Here is an 18,802-nt window from a genome sequence, read left to right as displayed (position 1 = left end):
TTTCTAGTTTCTTTATAGAAAAAATTGAATTTCCATGTGTTTTTGTCCACAAAACTCAAGAAGTACTCTACGGATTAAATTTTGTTAGACATTTATTTTCGAAGTTCAAACAGAGATGGAAAAGTATAGGTGTTGTAATTTGTCTTATAATTTGTTCTAATTATACTCTTGATTGAGAACGTTCAGGTTATAATGCTTGTAAAAAAAACTGAACTTTTTAAAGACAACCAGAAAAATTGATAGCAAAAATTAGCGAGGGGAAAGTCTTACGAAGAGAAGTGAGAAGAAGAGAGGCACATGCCTCTCATCAAGGTTAAAAAGAAATAATTACGCCAGAAATACAACCATTATTTTTTTAATATTTAATGTTTTCTATTGAAAGTTTTTGTGTTGTATCGATATTAGTTCAATATTATTATTGGATTTTCAAGCGGATTGTTGAATTAAAGGTCGCGATAGATGACTGACGCATTAACCACATGTGCTTCTAAGACGTTTCAATGACTTTGACGGCGAATATCTTGGAAAACCACAGATCTAAAGATAAATTCGTTGCACAAACTTATTATTGATGACGTATTCGTTTGGAAGGTCTACATGAGTGTTTCGCGTGCTCTGTTTGATCTCATTATTAATCCTATTAATCACAAAAAATAATGTTATATTATTGGGGCGTCCCCATAGAGGAACACTGAACTTTCAAACTGGTTTTAATATCCTTTTCTGTATAATTTGTTTTTAATACGTAGTTATCATTTTTTTTAAATCAGGCTATACAGCTTTACGAGCTTAAAATTTAATTCTTTATATTTTTTCTTTGTGCAAACAGTTGCAGCTTCAACAGCGAAGAATTTATAGTAGACGAATTCAAGAAAATAGAAAATTACCTAGAAATATATATTTTTTATTAATCTCTTAGAACTCCAACAATCTGCCCGTGGGTAATGAGTATTATAATATGATTTCCGTTATAGACTATAACTCTACTGACATGTAGAAGTATCAGTAAGTGATGTGCTGTACAAACTTATAATCTAAATCTTATTCTAGGTACTTATATTCTAAAGTCTATCTTAATTTATTTTAAAAACTATTCCAAATTATTCTGGAGATTTTTATATCTCACTCTACGTGTCTGTTAATCAGTTCGTACGGTGGTTTACGTTTGAGCCTACTCACTTCACTGTCATCGCACACATTTAACTGTTTGGCGAGTGCATTGGGATGCATGAACAGTCTTTCAGAGTACTTCGCACTACCACTTCAAACCACACTCGTTATGGGTTCTAAGAGGATATCGCGCTGAATGAATTTGTTGGGCACGTAATATGGGGCATCAACGATGACTCGCAAGCACTTTATTATGGAACCTCTGGAGGATATCTATGTTAGATTTGGTAGTAGTACCCCACAGTTCAATACCATACGTTTAAACGGACCCAAGTATTGACTTAAACAACAAAACCATGTTATCAGCCAATAAATTTGATTTAGTTAGCACAAGCTGTTTGTATTTTCTCACTATATGTTTTTTCCATGTTAAACGTCGATCAAAATGTATTCCCATATATTTAACGTTGTCTGCTTGCGGGAGTTTATAATTATTTATTTTTACTGAGGGACAAGTTCTTCCACAAAGGGTGAATGTCACATGGGTAGATTTTGTCTCATTTGTTCTGATACGCCATGTTTTCAACCCAAATTCCTTCAACCCATTTGTTTGGATGAAGTTGGAGGTTTCTTGTGGCTGATATTTGATCCTTGTGTGATGATAAAACCGTTGTATCGTCAGTATATGTTGCAACAGTAGTATTTTTTGAGGTCGTTAGGTCAGCTGTATACAATAGATATAACAGTGGACCAAGAACACTCGCCTGCGGAACATCGCCTGAATATATTGGATGGAGGTCAGTGTATTCGTTACCCTGTTTCACAATACAATGTTTGTCTGTGAGGTATGATTTGAGTAGTTGAATGTACATTTGGCAAGAGCTTTTTTAATTTAACATGCAGTCCACTGTGCCACACCTTATCGAAGGCAGATATATATTGAGAAATACAGGGGAGCAATATTTTTTATCATTTAGGCTCTTATTAATTTTGTTGACTAATCTATGTATTTGTTCTGTTCTTCCGTGTTTATTATGGATGCCAAATTGATGGTTTGGAATAATATTTCTCTCTTCTATGATTATTTTGAGTTTTTTAATGTATAATTTTTCAAAAATTTTAGAGATCATCTAGAAATATAATGGTTGTATGGATTTCTAGTAAACTCAAAGTATTGTCCATCACTATCGACAATTTTTGAGGATGTTTAAAACCTCTTTACCATCCAAATATTTTCATATAGGTTCTCGCAGATTTTACACATCTGTATAACGATTGTTTTTTTTTAAATATAGCTCAAATACATTAGTTTCAACAGATAATCATCAATTGAATTGACCAAACATTCAAGCATTGACATTGAAAGCAGCATCAAGCATTGAAACTGAAAAAAGATCTGATTTATAGAGCACGTTTCAATTAGACATCGAACATGTGAGGAATTAGCTTAAAAGACGTATGAAGAGGCCACCTTTGGCATAAATTCATTAAAGTCAAACCGTGCAACATATTAGCTTCCGAGATAAGATGTTCACTAACCGTTATTTTTAGGTATTTCTAATTTTTATATCTATATTTACCGCAACTTCCATCATACAAGAACTCCAGATGAGTTTTACAAGAAGAAACGTCACGAACTATTTATGGCAATTTTATGTGCTTTTGTATTTCATCTTTCGAAAGCTTTCATCATCTCCAACCACGTCATGGACCAGAGACACAGTAAAACGTTAGAATAATTCATTAAGCTTATTCAAGACGCTCTGATTTTCTATCCGGATAATACCAATCAATTTACAACAGATGTCTATCCTAAAAAATCAATCAATATGTCAACTAAAATGACCCAGCTAGTTTAAACAACAATAACATGTTCTTCATTTAAAATACGATATAAATATTTTTATCACACTCATTCATATCGTGTCGTTAATTAAAAAGATTGTCGTATAAATTTGGTTAATAATAATGTTATATCCTGTATAATTTTGAGTGTCAAATTTAATAACGTAGAAACTCTTAATTATCATCTTCATAGTGGCGAATCTTACAAGGTTCCAACAAAGCAGAACATGTAGGACATTTGATAATTATCGTAATTTAATGGTATGTAGCGATTATGTAAATTAAGGTAAGGTTTCAGAAAGTTTCGATCAAAAAAATGCTTTCAACGTTAAACGAAATATCGAGAAACTTGGAGAATTCAATAAAAGGGTTCGGAATTATTAATGTCGCTGGACAATGACTTCTGACAAGTTTCCCGAATTAGAATTAGGATATTTTCCACTTACCGGCTTCATGAATTAATTATATAATAAGAGTTTCCACCTTTACCTTCTTAAAAAAAAGTTCGGTAAAAGTTTCTTAAATAGATTCGTAGCCATTAGGTTTGGCAAACAAGTCATTTAGGTTTTCTATTGTGAAAGAGAACTAATTTTATCTTAAAAAAGAGATAGTTTAGTCGATTATATACTTTTCATGAAGCCTAGTGACCTTTTCCTGTCATTTACCAGGCAAAAAAATTAATAAAGATTATTACTTTATCATCTAAAATTTTTTCAAATGAAAATGTATAAATACCACAACAAAATTTATTATATGTAAAAAAGTATCTAAAGTATATCTTTTTTTTGTAAGCTCTGTTAATTATGCACAAGCTATTGTATAATTTTGAGTGCCCTGTCAGTTTTACAATACCAAGTTGCTTAAAAAGAACACCATGGTTTATAGTAAAATTGTATGATGTTTTATTACAAAATTTTTTTCAAGCTCTAAATATTTAATATAAAAATATGTTCATGTTTCCTTTGTTTTTGCTGTAAAGTCGATACTCAGGCCCATTTGACCTATGGTATTGAACTGTGGGGTACTACGGGCAAATCTAACATAGCTATCCTCCAGAGGTTCCAGAATAAAGTGTTGCGAGTCATCGTCGATGCCCCATATTACATGTCCAACAAATTGATTCAGCTCGATAGCCCCTCAGAACCCATAACGAGTGTGATTAGAAATTTTAGTGCGAAGTACTCTGAAAGACTATTAGTGCATTCCAATGCACTCGCCAAACAGTTAAATGTGCACGATGACAGTGAAGTGCGTAGACTCAAACGCAATCTGATACGAATATCTCAAGAATAAGCTAGAATAGTTTTTAGAATAAGTTAGGATAGACTTTAAAATAAGTTAGAATAATATTTGAATAATATTTAAATTATAAGTTGTACAGTAGATCACTTACTGAAGTGATCTACTACATTTCAGGATAGTTATATTATATAACTGAAATCATATAATAATACTTATTGCCCACGGGTATATTGCTGACGTTCTAAGAGATTAATTAAAAAATGTTTTCTTTGTAACTGAAGCAAGTTTCTTTCGCAAGAGCATTCATATTAGCAACGACGGTCGAAGAAAATAATGGTCCATATTTATAAGAATTTCGATTAACAAGATCAAGTTTGTTGTCCATTTTTCTATATGAAATACATTTGTTGAATAGTCTATTTTTAGACTGTCTGATTTATTATGAACTAATGGTTTGGAGTTAGATTTTATTCGCCTTCTCTATACAGTTTCGACTGTGGCCTTATTAGCAGATTTTTTCAATTTTTTGGATGGTATAGCTAATAGAGGTATTGGTCTGAAATGTTCTGAAGCTTTATCCAACCAATATTTCAATTTCTTGATAAGAAAAGAGCATGGTTACAATTAGCAGAAAATTAAGTTTTATTATTTTTGATGTACAACAGAAATAATATTAAATATATGCTTCCTTGAATTGAAATGGTACGTTTAAACATATTTTGATATCTCCATCGTATCCAGTTTTACTAGTTTTAAAAAGTTTTATTTCCGTTCAAAGTTCTATGAATTGAAAAAAGCATTCTTTGTATGGGGAAATATATGACATATAAACGCTAACACTAACAACTTTGTCGTTAACAACATCGGTAAATCTTTGGTAAATTACGGTGGTCTTCGAAACCAATTTAAGTCAAATGCTAATTAGGAAACCATGATTAATATTATAACAATAGCTTCTCGAAAAAATCATAAGTGAAAATACAGAAAGAACTTTATTACTAAGCAATATTAACGACAGTGGTAATTTGAAAGTCATTAAATAAAAATATCACAAAGAAATCACAAGGGAATCCGAAATACGCACGAATTGTCGTCAATGATCAACGATCACTAATTAAAAGAGACAGCAACGGTTTTGATTTGCACTTGTGTGAGTCGGTGCGTATTAGTTAAGACATTCTCTTGTCTGACGTGCACTATTTGTCTTCAGGAACAAGGCTGTGCGCGTGTATTTACATAAAATATTATCCACCACAATCGATATAAGTGGATCTAACGACACATTCAATAGTCATCACAATCGATAAGAAATGCCAATGTAAACTTAGACGAGAATAACGCGATTTTGTTGTATCAGATTGGCGTTTATTCGAAAAAAAAAACAATATTCCTTGAAATATACAAGATGGAGCAAAAATCCCGCTACTATTTTGATTGCCTATAACTTTGCCCAAAGAAAAGATAAGTAAGTTTGGTTTTAATAAAAAGTTTATTCGGTATTTACAATTTTTTTCGTTATTATTGAAAAATTATATCCACTGCGACTCGCTATGCAACTTTCGGCTCTTTTTGAGGCATTTTTCATGATATCTTTCAACATCCGAGGCTGAATTTCTTTAATTCCGTGACGAATATTGCATTTAAGATGTTGAATCCTTTGGTGCTTATTCAGATAAATTTTTGGTTTTACAAAACCCCATAAAAAAAGTCTGGTGCTGTTAAATCCGGAGATCTGGCTGGCCATGCTAAATCGCCTTTTTGCGAAACTAGTCTTCGTGGAAAAACGTCATTCAATAATCGAATTGTGCCCGAGCTGCTGTGATCTTGATGAAACCACATGTCCTCTAGTCATTGCTCTTCCATTTCGGGCACAGAAAATTTCGAATCATATATTGGTACCATTCAGCAGTAACAGTAACTGCAACACCTTGGTCATTTTCAAAAAAAAAATAAGGACCAATGATGTTTCCAGCATAAATACTACACTATACAATTGTTTTTAGTGGATGCAATGATATTTCATGAATTAATTGAGGATTCGGGGTTCCCCAAAACTGACAGTCCTGTTTAATGACGTGATCACTATCGCGCATCAGAACCACATTTACAGAGAGGCATCCGTTGTCTTCCAGAACGAGGCCCGTCTGCTGTCGTATCGTACTATTGTATATTGTCATTATTTCTGTTTGTTCTTGTAGCGTATATTAATTAATTAAATTTGGATGTCCACACAACGCAATGGTTAAAGCGAAACTGGGCTAAACGTTAAATAACCAAGATGGCGCACAATCAAAATTGTAGCGGGACTTTTGCCCCATCTGTTATATTAATTAACACATATGTCACATTTCATGAAATTTTAATAAAATCTTTGTTGTACTTTTAGCCTAGATGATGATAAATTAGGTACGTAAAAGGGCAAGTTACGTTCTTTAATATGTATATAAACAACTTTTGTACCACTAAATGGTGTAGGTGTTAGTATATCCAACTTAATCGTGAGTATACCATTCTCCATTTATTGCCTTTAACTGTTTTAAAATATCTCCTATCCTATCTTCATTTTGTATGTCTTTTAGGGTCACAATTTTGATCTTCTGCTTCTCTCCCTTCGTGTTATTTCTTATATTCCTTGTAATTCTCTGTGTTTATTAAACATGTCCTCGTATATACATTTCTTTCAATTTCAATTTAACTATCAGACCTATAAATTAATTTTAAAGGATTTACAATAGATGGTATTAAAACACACCGGGAACATTTGTAACCAATTTCATGTTGAAGCCTCACTGTATCATTTCGTCGAACTCTGAACTCATTCATTATTCTCATTTACACAGATTCTGTGATTACACACAATCTTTAGGGTCAGAATCACTTGTCATTAATGACTTAATTCATGAGTTATTATTTTTTATATTTAAACATTAATAATGTCGATTGCGTTTCAGACAATCCGATATTAACTTGGCGTTTATTTGGAAAAAAAGATGCAAACTCCTTGATACATATATAGCAAGACCTTTAACAAACCTTTGGGCGAGGTGAATAAAACAAAACCTTCCACATACCTATCCGCCAAGCGGCGCAGATTTATGCTGTAACTAAAATCCATTTTCTTACAATTATTTAAAAGAAAACAAGGTAACGAACAGTGCATTTTAAAAGGTCTTATTAGACAAGGTTAATTGAATATATATTGTTTGTTTGTAAAACTGGCTACTATACACAATAGCGTAATTGTAGTCAGCAGATTTTTAGACAAAACCCGTTAAAAATTGCCCAGCATTATCTTTATTGTTTCCCATCGCAAATCGAACGTTTCTTGTTCCTTTGATATCGTCATTAGCTTACCGGGGATGGGCTATAACTTATTACGGATAAAAATACTTTTTGTTATAAATATTTTTCTTCATGATACACTTTTGTTTCAAAAGTATATACGGTTTCTCTTACCGAGGCAAATCTTTATCAAAACAACTTATTTTAAAGGTTCGAAAGCAGAAAGATTTTATTAGATGCCAAACTACGACTGTAAGGCGGTAAACCCATTAATTATATTTTTTAATTTTCAAAAATTCGAGTTTCAACGTAAATGTGCCAGTTAGAAAGAAATGTTGAGTTGATGAAAGGTTCACTTGTTTAAAGATCATAGCAAAGGTAGGAATTCAAATTTTGTCTTATTATATGCTTAAAATAACTACTGTAAGATTGCTGTCAAATATCACTGCTGTAGCAATATATATTTTTTTATAACATCTTTATTAGATTCGCTTAGTACAATCTTAATTATACTTTAATTTATTACTACTTTACATTTGTACTTGGACTAATTTACAAGCAAGACGAGTGCGAGAAAATACATCAATATGTACTCGTCAATAATAAAATTATAATAACTTATAGCTATAGTTTACACAAGTTCGTATGGTTTGGTTCGCTTCAATCTCTTGACATCCTAACGCTTCCACGTCAGTATGATTTAGTAATCTTCTTTCATGTTTCAAGGCGAAATCTTGGATAACTTCGCAAATCCATTTGATTTCCAGGTCATCGTGCAGATGTTCGTTGGTTACGTAGCGATATATATTGGTAATTAATCGAAGAACCTTGTTTTGACATCGTTGTATGACTAGTTGATTTGAATTTTTAGTGCAACCCCATATTTGCACCCCATAGGTCCAAATTCGCTTTATATTTGTATTATAGATCAACCTTTTTAATAGCAAAATATGAAAGTTATTTTAATAATTGTAACAAAGACCTTTTTAGGGAAAAATCACCGAAGATATACGAAAGTTAATATATGATAGAAAAGTGTATATTTCTATCATATCTTTGTGGACGACAGCTATATTAACAATATATAAATTAAGCTGGATTTTAAGCTTTGACATGAAGGACTTGTTCATAAACTACAGAAAATGTTATCAAAACAACACACCAAACTATTAAAATCGTACATACAACCAGAATGTTTAGAGTCAAACAAGAAGATGCTTGCTCTACAATAAAAGTAGCTAAAGCAGGTTTACCATAAGGAAGTGTACTGGGACTAATGCTTTATCTACTCTACACTTGTAATATATCACAAATGAAGAATATTACGATGGCTATATTTGCTGATGATACTGGCATTATAGCTGTCGGAGACAATAGTGAAAAAGCTTCACGAAAATTACAACAAGCAAGTGACAATATAAATAATTGCACACAAGCTTGGAAAAAAAATTAACGAAAGTAAATCTGTGCATGTGCCTTCAATCAGACCGTACAAGGACCAATAACATTAAATAATACTATCATTCGGTATAGCAACAACGCTAAATATCTCGGAATGAATCTTGATGCAAAACCTCGCTGGAAGGAACATACAACGAAGAAAAGAAAAGAACTGGATTGAAATATAGGAAACTGTACTGGCTAATTGGGAGAAAATCACAATTATCAGTACATAATAAAATGTTATTATATAAGCAAATCCTGAAACCTATATGGACCTACGGACTACAGTTGTCCGGATGTTCTGCAAAGAATAATATAATTAAAATACAAATTTTTCAGAACAATGTTCTGAGAAGTATTGTGGGCTCACCCAAATACTATAGGACTGATTACCTACATCGGGACCTTCAGATACCCACAGTCAGTCAAAAAATTAAGAGAATTGCAAGGGGGCATGAGGAAAGACTCTATTCTCATGAGAATATTGAAATATTGCAGCTTTTGGATACCATCAGAACAGGACACAAACTTGTGTAGTATTATGTAGTGAGGTGCATATAATAAAAGATACAGTAGTGTCACCAGAGGCTGAGATAGGGCTGATGGGTCCTCCTAGTTATATAATTAGATTTAAGTTATCATAATGACAAATTGTAGTTTAATCGGACACGACTACTAACAATGTAATAATTAAATAATAAAAAAACAATCGATATTTAAATATCACAAGGCGATCTTGCACTCTCATTTTTGTATAGCATCAATGTTTTATTTGACTCAACTGATATTCACGACTTTTACTTTTGGATGAGTTATGGTCATGATTAAACCCAATATACAAACGTTACACAGTTTCAAAAGATGGAGTTTTATCACTAATAGAGAAAGCAACTTATAAAAGTCTAAACTACCACAATAAGTTTCATGAGATAATTACACTTTTTCACTGAAACACAATTTTAAACAACACAAATTGTAGAGAAAATGATAATATTTTCACCAGTTGTAAGAAAATTATGATAAAAATAACAAACTTTCCATTGGGATACTCTGATATCGTCTGACAATATTTAGTGTTTATGCTACATTTAGTGTAAAATGTCTATTACACAATAATTTCCAACTATTCCATTTTGATTTTCGAAATACGTCATAATTAACAGTAATTAGCACAGGCGCGTTTTATACTCTTCGTATCCTAACGCGAATTTTCATACATATACAACTGGAATATTAATTATTTATATTTTGTAGTTGATATTCGAACAGTATGGCTTAATAATGTTAGTATGTCAATGGGGTCATATATATAAGATAATATAATGCATGAATGTTTCGCTTAAGACCTCATCAAGAATTTTATTTGCTTGAGGAGAAGATTTCGAAGTTTCTTTCTTTATGAATCGATCTCTATTCATATTCTCATATCGTTAACTTGTTTTCTTATTTCATTTTCTGTTATTCCTGCTGATTTTATGTGATTCTGATGTGATTGTGGAAAATGTATCTACTACTACTTACTTATGCAATTCATAGTATATTTTTATTATACTTTTTCTGATACTCCTGTTAATATTGCCTTTTCTTCTAAACTTTTACATAGGATGCTCTAAGTATAATAATAAATGACCAATCTTCCATGACTTGCCAGTAGAGCTTTCAGATTCTTTTTCATATTTCAAATCGACTTCCTAGGGCAACGTTGCAATTTAATAAACCTAAATAGCTTCGTTACAGAAAACCAGCTTGATGATGATATTAAAGAAAATGACGTTCTGACGAAAATTCGTCTTAAAAACTAAAACTTGAGGTTCGAAACCTCAGAGGGTATTTCTCGGTGTGGTGAATAACCAATCTGATGTTCGCTAACGAACTATATATTCACCGATACAGATGGTAAAACCTTATCGAACCTTATAGAACCAACCACGTGGCTTAAGAATAAGTGAATAATATACCAAAATTAATTAATTATATACCTCCGCAACAGAACTCTAAAAATGGTTAGTCGAGGTATTACTGTTAACATTACTAATAGATAGCTTTTGTTTAATTATAGGTCGTGAAACTCGAACGACAAAACTATAGCACACGTCCAGCTTGCAGTTAGCTAACAAATTATCATACGTATTGTATTTGTTTTATGAATGCCATGCGTATTTCAAGATATTATATGTTATCAGTTTACTTTTGCATCATGCATCGCAGAAATAAAAAACTTAGGTGACTTTATTAATTATGATTAACATCAATGACGTAAAAATAAATGTACGAAATTTTCAGCGTCAAGAAAGAAAGTCTTACAGAAATCATTTTTAAGTGAATAGTTTTAAATGGCTACAATTTTCCTAAGAACATACTATATCAAGGAAAAAAAGAAGAGTCATAGAATATTTTTGAGAGCAAAATATTTCAATTTAAAAGTGGTTAGTGTGCCTCTCTATTTTTGAAAATTGTGGGGGTAAAAAGCACATGCTCCGTACTCATATGGTAAACAATTTAACAATGTTAAGCAACTAAAAATGCTATTCAAGATCAGCAGAAAAAGTTAGATCAGCATAATGTTAAAAGCTTATATGAAACGCTGCCAAAGAGACTGACTGTAGCGTTGAAAAATAGAGGAAGTTGTACTCTTTACTGAAATAAAAGTTAAAAACAAATTCTTAATTTGTTTTCTTAACAACTGTAAACTAATTCTATATGTTTCTATGCTATATTGTATCAAAATTTTATTAAAATTATTCAGATTTGCTCATAGATTTTGAAAAACATAACCATCATACCCAAACGACATATTAATTGAAATCATTGAAACCAATCTAAAGAACCGATGATCAAGACTAAGTGAGATCAGAACGAATGCGACCAATCATCAACATTGATGTGACTGACGACTTCTCAAGCTTTGGCTATGGATTGAATGATGATAATTTTTAATAAAAAAATGTTCCGAATAAGATTAATGTCAAAAGTGTCAAACTTTCTATCGAAAACGTCAGATGGCATCTGAAAATACTTAAATCGCCAAACGTAAACGCCCCAGCGACATTTAACACACCGTAAATGCCAAATATGCCGTTTTAATTTTCGAAACACGTCATAATTAACACAAGCTATTTTTGTTTCGTCCGCGAACCGACGCGAATTTTCATAAATAATTTCTAATTTGGTTCCGGCCAATTTTTGTTTTCTCTTATTTGTATCCGCAATTAACGCGAGGACTCGAGAAGCCGGTTAGCACTAATTGTGCTAATCTAGCGAAAGAACGATAAAACTAGTTCGGTAAATTTGTTGATTCTTTTAATAGTTTGGTGGTTTCCCACGTTAGAATAATTTAACTGTCAAATATAGACGTGTGCTTTGTAAATCTTCAAAGCACGCCGAATAATCATCGGTTACATCAAGAGATATTCCCCATCCCAAGTATTGTATTGTTGTCAGTATTCAAAAAATCCTGTTGAGTTCGCTAAAACCAAATATGACGCGAAAAAATATAATACCCGCACGGTTTGTGGTCATGAACAATATTTAAACATAGTCTCAGACATCAATAAAAGAAAATACGAGAAGAAAGTCTGCTATCCATAATTTTCAAGGGTTGGCATGAGGAACGTATCTATAAACGTGACAGTAACAAGTCGATTGAAAAGTCCCCGGCCTGATACATAGATGGCGCTAAAATTTAATCCACATGTTTGTTAGCCCTAATCCTCAATAGATGCGTGTATAAAGTTGACAGCTGCCGGATCATTAGTTTGTGAATTATAGCATTTTGAGTGAAGCAACTTTTGTTAATGTGAAAAAATGGATAAAAAGAAATTTCGCGTGTTAATAAAATATTGATTTTTGAAGGGAACAAATAACTTGGCTTGATGCCGAGTTTCTGGACACTGCCCCCAAGAAAATCAACCATCAAGGATTGGTATACTAAGTTTAGACGTGGTGAAATGAGCACTGAAGACGGTTAGCACAGCGGACGTCCAAAAAAAGTTGTTATTGGGGAAAACATTAAAAAATCAAAAAAATGATTTTGAATGACCAATGTAAATGAAATTGAATGAAATAGCAGACACTCTAGAGATATCAACTGAACGTGCACATCATATCATTCAAGAATATTTGGGTATGAGAAAGTTCTGTGCAAAGTGGGGGCCACGCGAGCTCACTTTTGACCAAAAACAACGATGGGTTGATGATTCGGAGCAGAGTTGGAAGATGATCAAATGTAATAAACCCGAGTTGATGAAACATGGCTCCATAATTTCACTCCGAAGTCCAATCGACAGTCATCCGAGAGGACTGCACACAATGAACCCGCTCCAAAGCGTGGGAAATCGCAACAGTCGGCTGGCAAGGTTATGGCGTCTGTATTTTGGGATGCGCATGGAATAATTTTCATTGACTACCTCGAAAAAAGAAAGACCATCAATAGCGACTATTACATAGCGTTATTAGATGAAATAGTGTTATAAGCGTCATAGCGTTATAAACGTCATAGCATTATAAAAGAAAATGCTGCTGCACCAAGACATTGCACCGTGTCACAAGTCGTGAGAACGATGGCAAAAATCCATGAATTGTCTTCAAATTGCTTCTCCATCCACCGTATTCTCTAGATCTGCCACCCCAGAGACTATTTCCTGTTCTCAGATCTCAAAAGAATGCTCGCTGAGAAGAAATTTTCGTCGAATGAAGAGGTGATCGCCGAAACTGAGGCCTATTTTGAAGCAAAGTAGAAATCGTACTACAAAGATGGTATCGAAAGTCTGATTTCTCCAATGGAAGTTGCCACTGAAATCGATAATAACCTCAAAGAAAAGGCTACTGGAATTTTTGACAAACATTTTCAGTACCTGTTTAAGGCTGAAGTATGTTTCGGAATATCCTAGGGACAAAAGACTTATATGAAAAACTGCTGTTAAAACGCATTAAATCGTTTATAAAAATACTAGATCTCCAGTTTGGATTTCAAAAGCAACAAGCGACGTGCACATAGCAACAGTAGTTATTGAAATGCATTCGAAGGAACGATATACTGCCCTGCAATATTCCTAGATGTCTCACAAAATTTACATTCATTTACAAACTGAGCAAACATTTACCGTAGAATTACTGTCAACTGCTGGAATCATATATTTTATATACCCAGGGCAGTGTCTTGGGCTTAATCCTGTGTCTGTTCTTTACTGCTGATATCCCAACAACAAAAGAAACACTACTTGGAACATTTGCTGAAACCACAGTTATCATGGCAAAATATATAAAACAAAGTTCTACGATGAATTACCAATGTTAACTCCACCTAACCAATGAAGAGCTGCACGAAGATCTCGAAATCAAACGGATTTAGGAAATGATCAAATGGATTTCGCCTTAAAACATGAAATAAAGTTGCTAAATCTCAGCAACGTGGAAGCAATACAACTACTGGACAACATGCATTAAGTATACTAATAACTATGAAAAATACTATCAGCTCATATTGTAATAACGCATTTTTGAATGAAGGGATCACTGACATTAAAAAAGAGAACTTGAACTAAGAATTTTTAAAAATATTAGTTAATTGCAGCAACATTATCGGAATAAACTATATTAGAATTGGAAACCAATGCTAATACAGTACAACTCTGGGATAACACTGAAGTAGGACATATACTCAAGAGAACAAAACCATTCAAGCTTGTGTACGAGGGTAGATCTTAGGAAATCCAACAAACAACCCTCTCATAGCAGAATGGCTTGCCTTTAATAACCATCATGGCTGGAAGTTTGCTGAACTTTTGAAAAAATGTACGAGTGTATATTTCTAAAGATTCAGAAGTTAAAATCATGGAATTAAAATTATGTTCATCAGACTTTGTTCCTAGTGACCTTTCTGTATCTAAACGGAATTAGTGGACAATGCTGAGTGATTATTTAAAATATTCGGAAAAACTTTTTGAAAAGTACATTAACTGAAAGACTACCGCGAGCTTTCCTAAATATCTGTCTAATATAACTATTGAATAATAGAAGCAAGTGGAACAAAGGAAAACTATTAAAAATGGAAACGAGGTAATTATATAACAGGAAAAAGAGTAGGTAATAACTTAAAATCATAATATACAACAGTAAAGTTAGCAAGCCGTATAAAAATAAAAATTAAAAGCGAAGGGAGAAGAAGAGTTTACAAAAAAATAACATAATTAAAAAAAGAAAATAAGAAAAAAAAAAGAGACAATAACACTTAATACAAATAGGAACAGATAAAATATAACTGAACTCTCAGCAGATAAAATAGGGCAATAAAATATAAGAAATGAAACAGTTGATTTAGAGACTAGAAGATATAATACAAGAACTAGAGAGACAAACTAACAAACACTGGAATATTTGAGGTAGGGAAAACAGAAATAACATTTTAAGGGAGAGGGGAAAATATTAACAACACAGGCCTTATATCAATAGCTATAAAAGAATCAGTAAATACAAATAAGAGGAAAAAATAAAAAATTCAAATAAAAATTAAAGAATATCTAGATAAAGACACAAGAAAGATAAGAAAATGGCTATCAACAACAATACCAAAGAGAATAAAGACAACAAAACTGAGCAATAATTGTGGATCAGAAATTGGTGGGTTGGAAAGGTAATAATTAAATCGTTCATCTAAATAATTTTTCTTCGAATATTTTTTAATTGTTTTTATATCTCTTTCAAGGGACATTTTGAGCAATCCTGGTAGTAAAATATAGCCGTCGAAAAAACAGAGAAAGGTGATAGTTTATACTTGAACACTTAAATTAATATTTTTTTTAGAATCATGTAATGAGTAATCGAACATCCTAGTTTAAGTCACTGTAAATACAAATTATATATTAGTCGTCAATGATTAGTAACAATATATCAATAATCTAAAAAAACTTTCGACACTTTGGTACGAAATTTCCAACAAGTCTGGTCGGTAATTAACGATTTTGACGATACACTGTGTGCTCACGTGAATATCAGCTTTATCTGAAACAGTCGTGAATAAAACATGCTTCTCACCTTGACTTTATATCGGCTTAGTAAAAAAATAATCGGGTAACCTAAAAGGTATAAATTATAATACATCCTCTCTAAGCAGACGTTCTTAATTCATTTTTTTGGTGATTCATATATTCGATGTATATAACAACAGACGATAGAATCTCTCTAAACAACCACAATATCATAAGTTGAGCGCGATGGATTAACCAGATAATTTATGCCTCGATAGATGCTGTTGCAAATTTGGGATTTCAAGTCATGATATTTATTCAGATTTTGATATTTAATAATGACAGTTAATGACAATAAATAATATGACATTTGTTTGACGTAACCTAAAATATTAAAGAATGACTTTGACAGAAATGGTTTTTTATACATATAAGAACATAAATATAAAGCAAGGTTGTAAACACAAATTACATAAATTGTTCTTTGTGATATGTAATTTCGAAATGTAGAGAAGGAATTTTTATTGTATCAATTTGTTACTAGGGGACCAAAATGATAAAAATTCCACGAATATCCTTTTGTGCTAATATAGTTTAATTTATAACATATTAATACCGAAAATTTGTAATTGATAATGAAAGGTAATATAAGCATCTAACCGTTTAATTGTGATAAACAAATAACTAAAAATGATTTGCAAGTATTTTTTGTAATATATGGTAACAATAAATAAACTGATTTTCTCTAGATAAAATCGAATTAAAAAATATAGTAATAACGAGTAAATTTTAGTTTCTGCACTTTTAGTTCCAAAATAATTAAGAGCTATAATATTTAAATTATATAGAGAACTACAAAATTGATATTGTCATGAGATGACAGCATCAAGATGTTTACTGATTTCATTACAAACAGAATCTATCCTAAATTACTCACATGTACATAGATGGCTCTGCCAAAATAGTTCTTCTCTGCATTGAGAGATGGCGGGTCCATCCTTTTACAAAAATGTGGCATTTCGTTTCTGTTTAAAAAAAGTGAATAAACAGTTGTATAATTTGTTACAGAATTTTTTTATTACATATTTACAGTATGTTTAATAGCGATATTTCTTGAGGTATACACTTTAATAAAGAAATAACAAATTTATAATCAAGTTATTGGTAGTAAAATATTTGATTGGCATATTTTGGAAATAGGTTAGAGACAAACAAAACAAGTGAAACATGTCTGAAAGTGATATCAATAAACTTTTGACTGATATTTCCAATCTTAGAGAACAATTGAAAGAAAAAGAGAATAATTTGGTTAAATTAATGTCAAATGGATGTGAAAATGTATGTACTATATGTTATATATTTGATAGGACGCAATTAATTAAATAATAATTAAATAATTTGTTAACTTAGGGCAGCAATAAATACTGTGCAAATTTAAATCCAGAAGACATAACCCGTTACAGTCGTCAGATGTTAGTTCCTGAAGTAGGTATTGATGGACAAGAGGCCATTAACAACGCTAAAGTCTTAGTTGTGGGAGCAGGTGGCCTTGGATGCCCAGCAAGTATGTACTTGGCTAGTGCAGGAATAGGGGAACTAGCTATAATTGATTATGATGAAGTGGAGCTGTCAAATTTACATAGGCAAATACTTCATAATGAAAATGATGTGAACAAAGCAAAAGTTGATTCTGCATTTGAAAAGTTGCAAAGGTATGTCATGTTACAATATTACAGTATTACAGCATACCATTCTAGTAATCATACATTTTGTTTAGCATAAATCGCAGAATCAAAATAGTACCATTAAAACTCCATGCTGACAGTACTACCATAAAAGAATTGTTTAAAAATAATACATATGATGTAGTTATAGATGGAAGTGACAATGTAGCTACGAGATATCTGCTAAATGATGTCTGTGTGATTAATAAAGTACCCTTAGTATCGGGAAGTGCATTACAACTGGAAGGCCAACTTACTGTTTATAATTATCAAGGTGGGCCTTGTTATAGATGTCTTTTTCCAGTTCCCCCTCCACCAGAGACTGTGACAAGTTGTGGTGATGGAGGTGTAGTGGGTCCAGGTAAGTAACATTAGGATATAGTGTAAAAAATTGTTTAAAATAATAAATATATAGTTCCTGGTGTTATTGGAGTTTTGGAAGCTCTGGAAGCTATAAAAATCATAATTAAATCACCAGGAGTATTGTCAGGGCGTTTATTGTTATTTGACGGGTCCATCACCAAATTTAGGGATGTTAAATTGAGAACGCGTAATTCAAAGTGTGCTGTATGCGGAGAAGAACCCACAATTACAGATCTTATAGATTATGAGCAGTTTTGTGGAGCAGCTGCACATGATAAAGTAATTTTTCTTTTGTTTTTTGATGTTTGATATGATTGATATGAGTTGTTTTTTCTTCAGGTAATCAATATTGACATATTAGACAGCACTGATCACATTAATGTAAAGGAATTATCCACAAAAATTGGTAAAAATAATTGTTTAGTGATAGATGTGCGGCCGAGTTTACAGTTTCAAATGTGTCGATTACCAAACACCCATAATATTCCTCTTACGGACCTCAAAAAACCAGAATCCCTCGACAAAATTCGTAATCTAATAAACGAACACAACCTTGGTGAGAATGGTGAAGGTGATAATTGTTTTTTATGTTTCTTAACAAATTTTAAATATTGATTGATTTTTAGTGTATCTTTTATGTAGGAGGGGAAACGATTCTCAGAGGGCTGTGACGGAAATTAAAAAAAATATGCCGGACGTGACAGTTAAATTTCTGAATGTGAAGGACGGGTTGCATGGATACGCGATGGAAATTGATAAAAGCTTTCCAGTTTTTTAAATACTTAAATACTTGTATAATAAATGTTGAGTACATACACTTCAAATAAA

General features: G+C 32.1%; 1 protein-coding gene across 3 annotated transcripts in view; it reads left to right on the top strand.

Moving 5' to 3' along the window:
- Uba4 (Ubiquitin-like activating enzyme 4) overlaps window positions 1–18,802 on the top strand; it is a 25,102-nt gene extending 6,300 nt beyond the window's left edge. The window contains exons 1-7 of one of the 3 annotated variants that reach the window (XM_076399397.1): window positions 16,909–17,005; window positions 17,088–17,225; window positions 17,298–17,599; window positions 17,665–17,972; window positions 18,027–18,253; window positions 18,314–18,545; window positions 18,601–18,802. In XM_076399397.1, the coding sequence (XP_076255512.1) occupies window positions 17,115–17,225; window positions 17,298–17,599; window positions 17,665–17,972; window positions 18,027–18,253; window positions 18,314–18,545; window positions 18,601–18,752 (1,332 nt within the window). In that variant the 5' untranslated portion in view covers window positions 16,909–17,005; window positions 17,088–17,114 and the 3' untranslated portion in view covers window positions 18,753–18,802. Of the gene's footprint in view, window positions 1–16,908; window positions 17,226–17,297; window positions 17,600–17,664; window positions 17,973–18,026; window positions 18,254–18,313; window positions 18,546–18,600 lie in introns of those variants that run through there. The other 2 variants (XM_076399407.1, XM_076399387.1) reach the window with 2 other exon arrangements.

The sequence above is a fragment of the Rhynchophorus ferrugineus genome, unplaced genomic scaffold (genome assembly GCF_030347505.1).
Source record: "Rhynchophorus ferrugineus isolate W39M unplaced genomic scaffold, kcgeb_rfMv2 rfM1, whole genome shotgun sequence".
In the NCBI taxonomy this organism is placed as follows: domain Eukaryota; kingdom Metazoa; phylum Arthropoda; class Insecta; order Coleoptera; family Curculionidae; genus Rhynchophorus; species Rhynchophorus ferrugineus.
The sequence above is the reverse complement of the archived record's forward strand: the minus strand, read 5'-3'. Positions and strand labels throughout refer to the sequence as shown.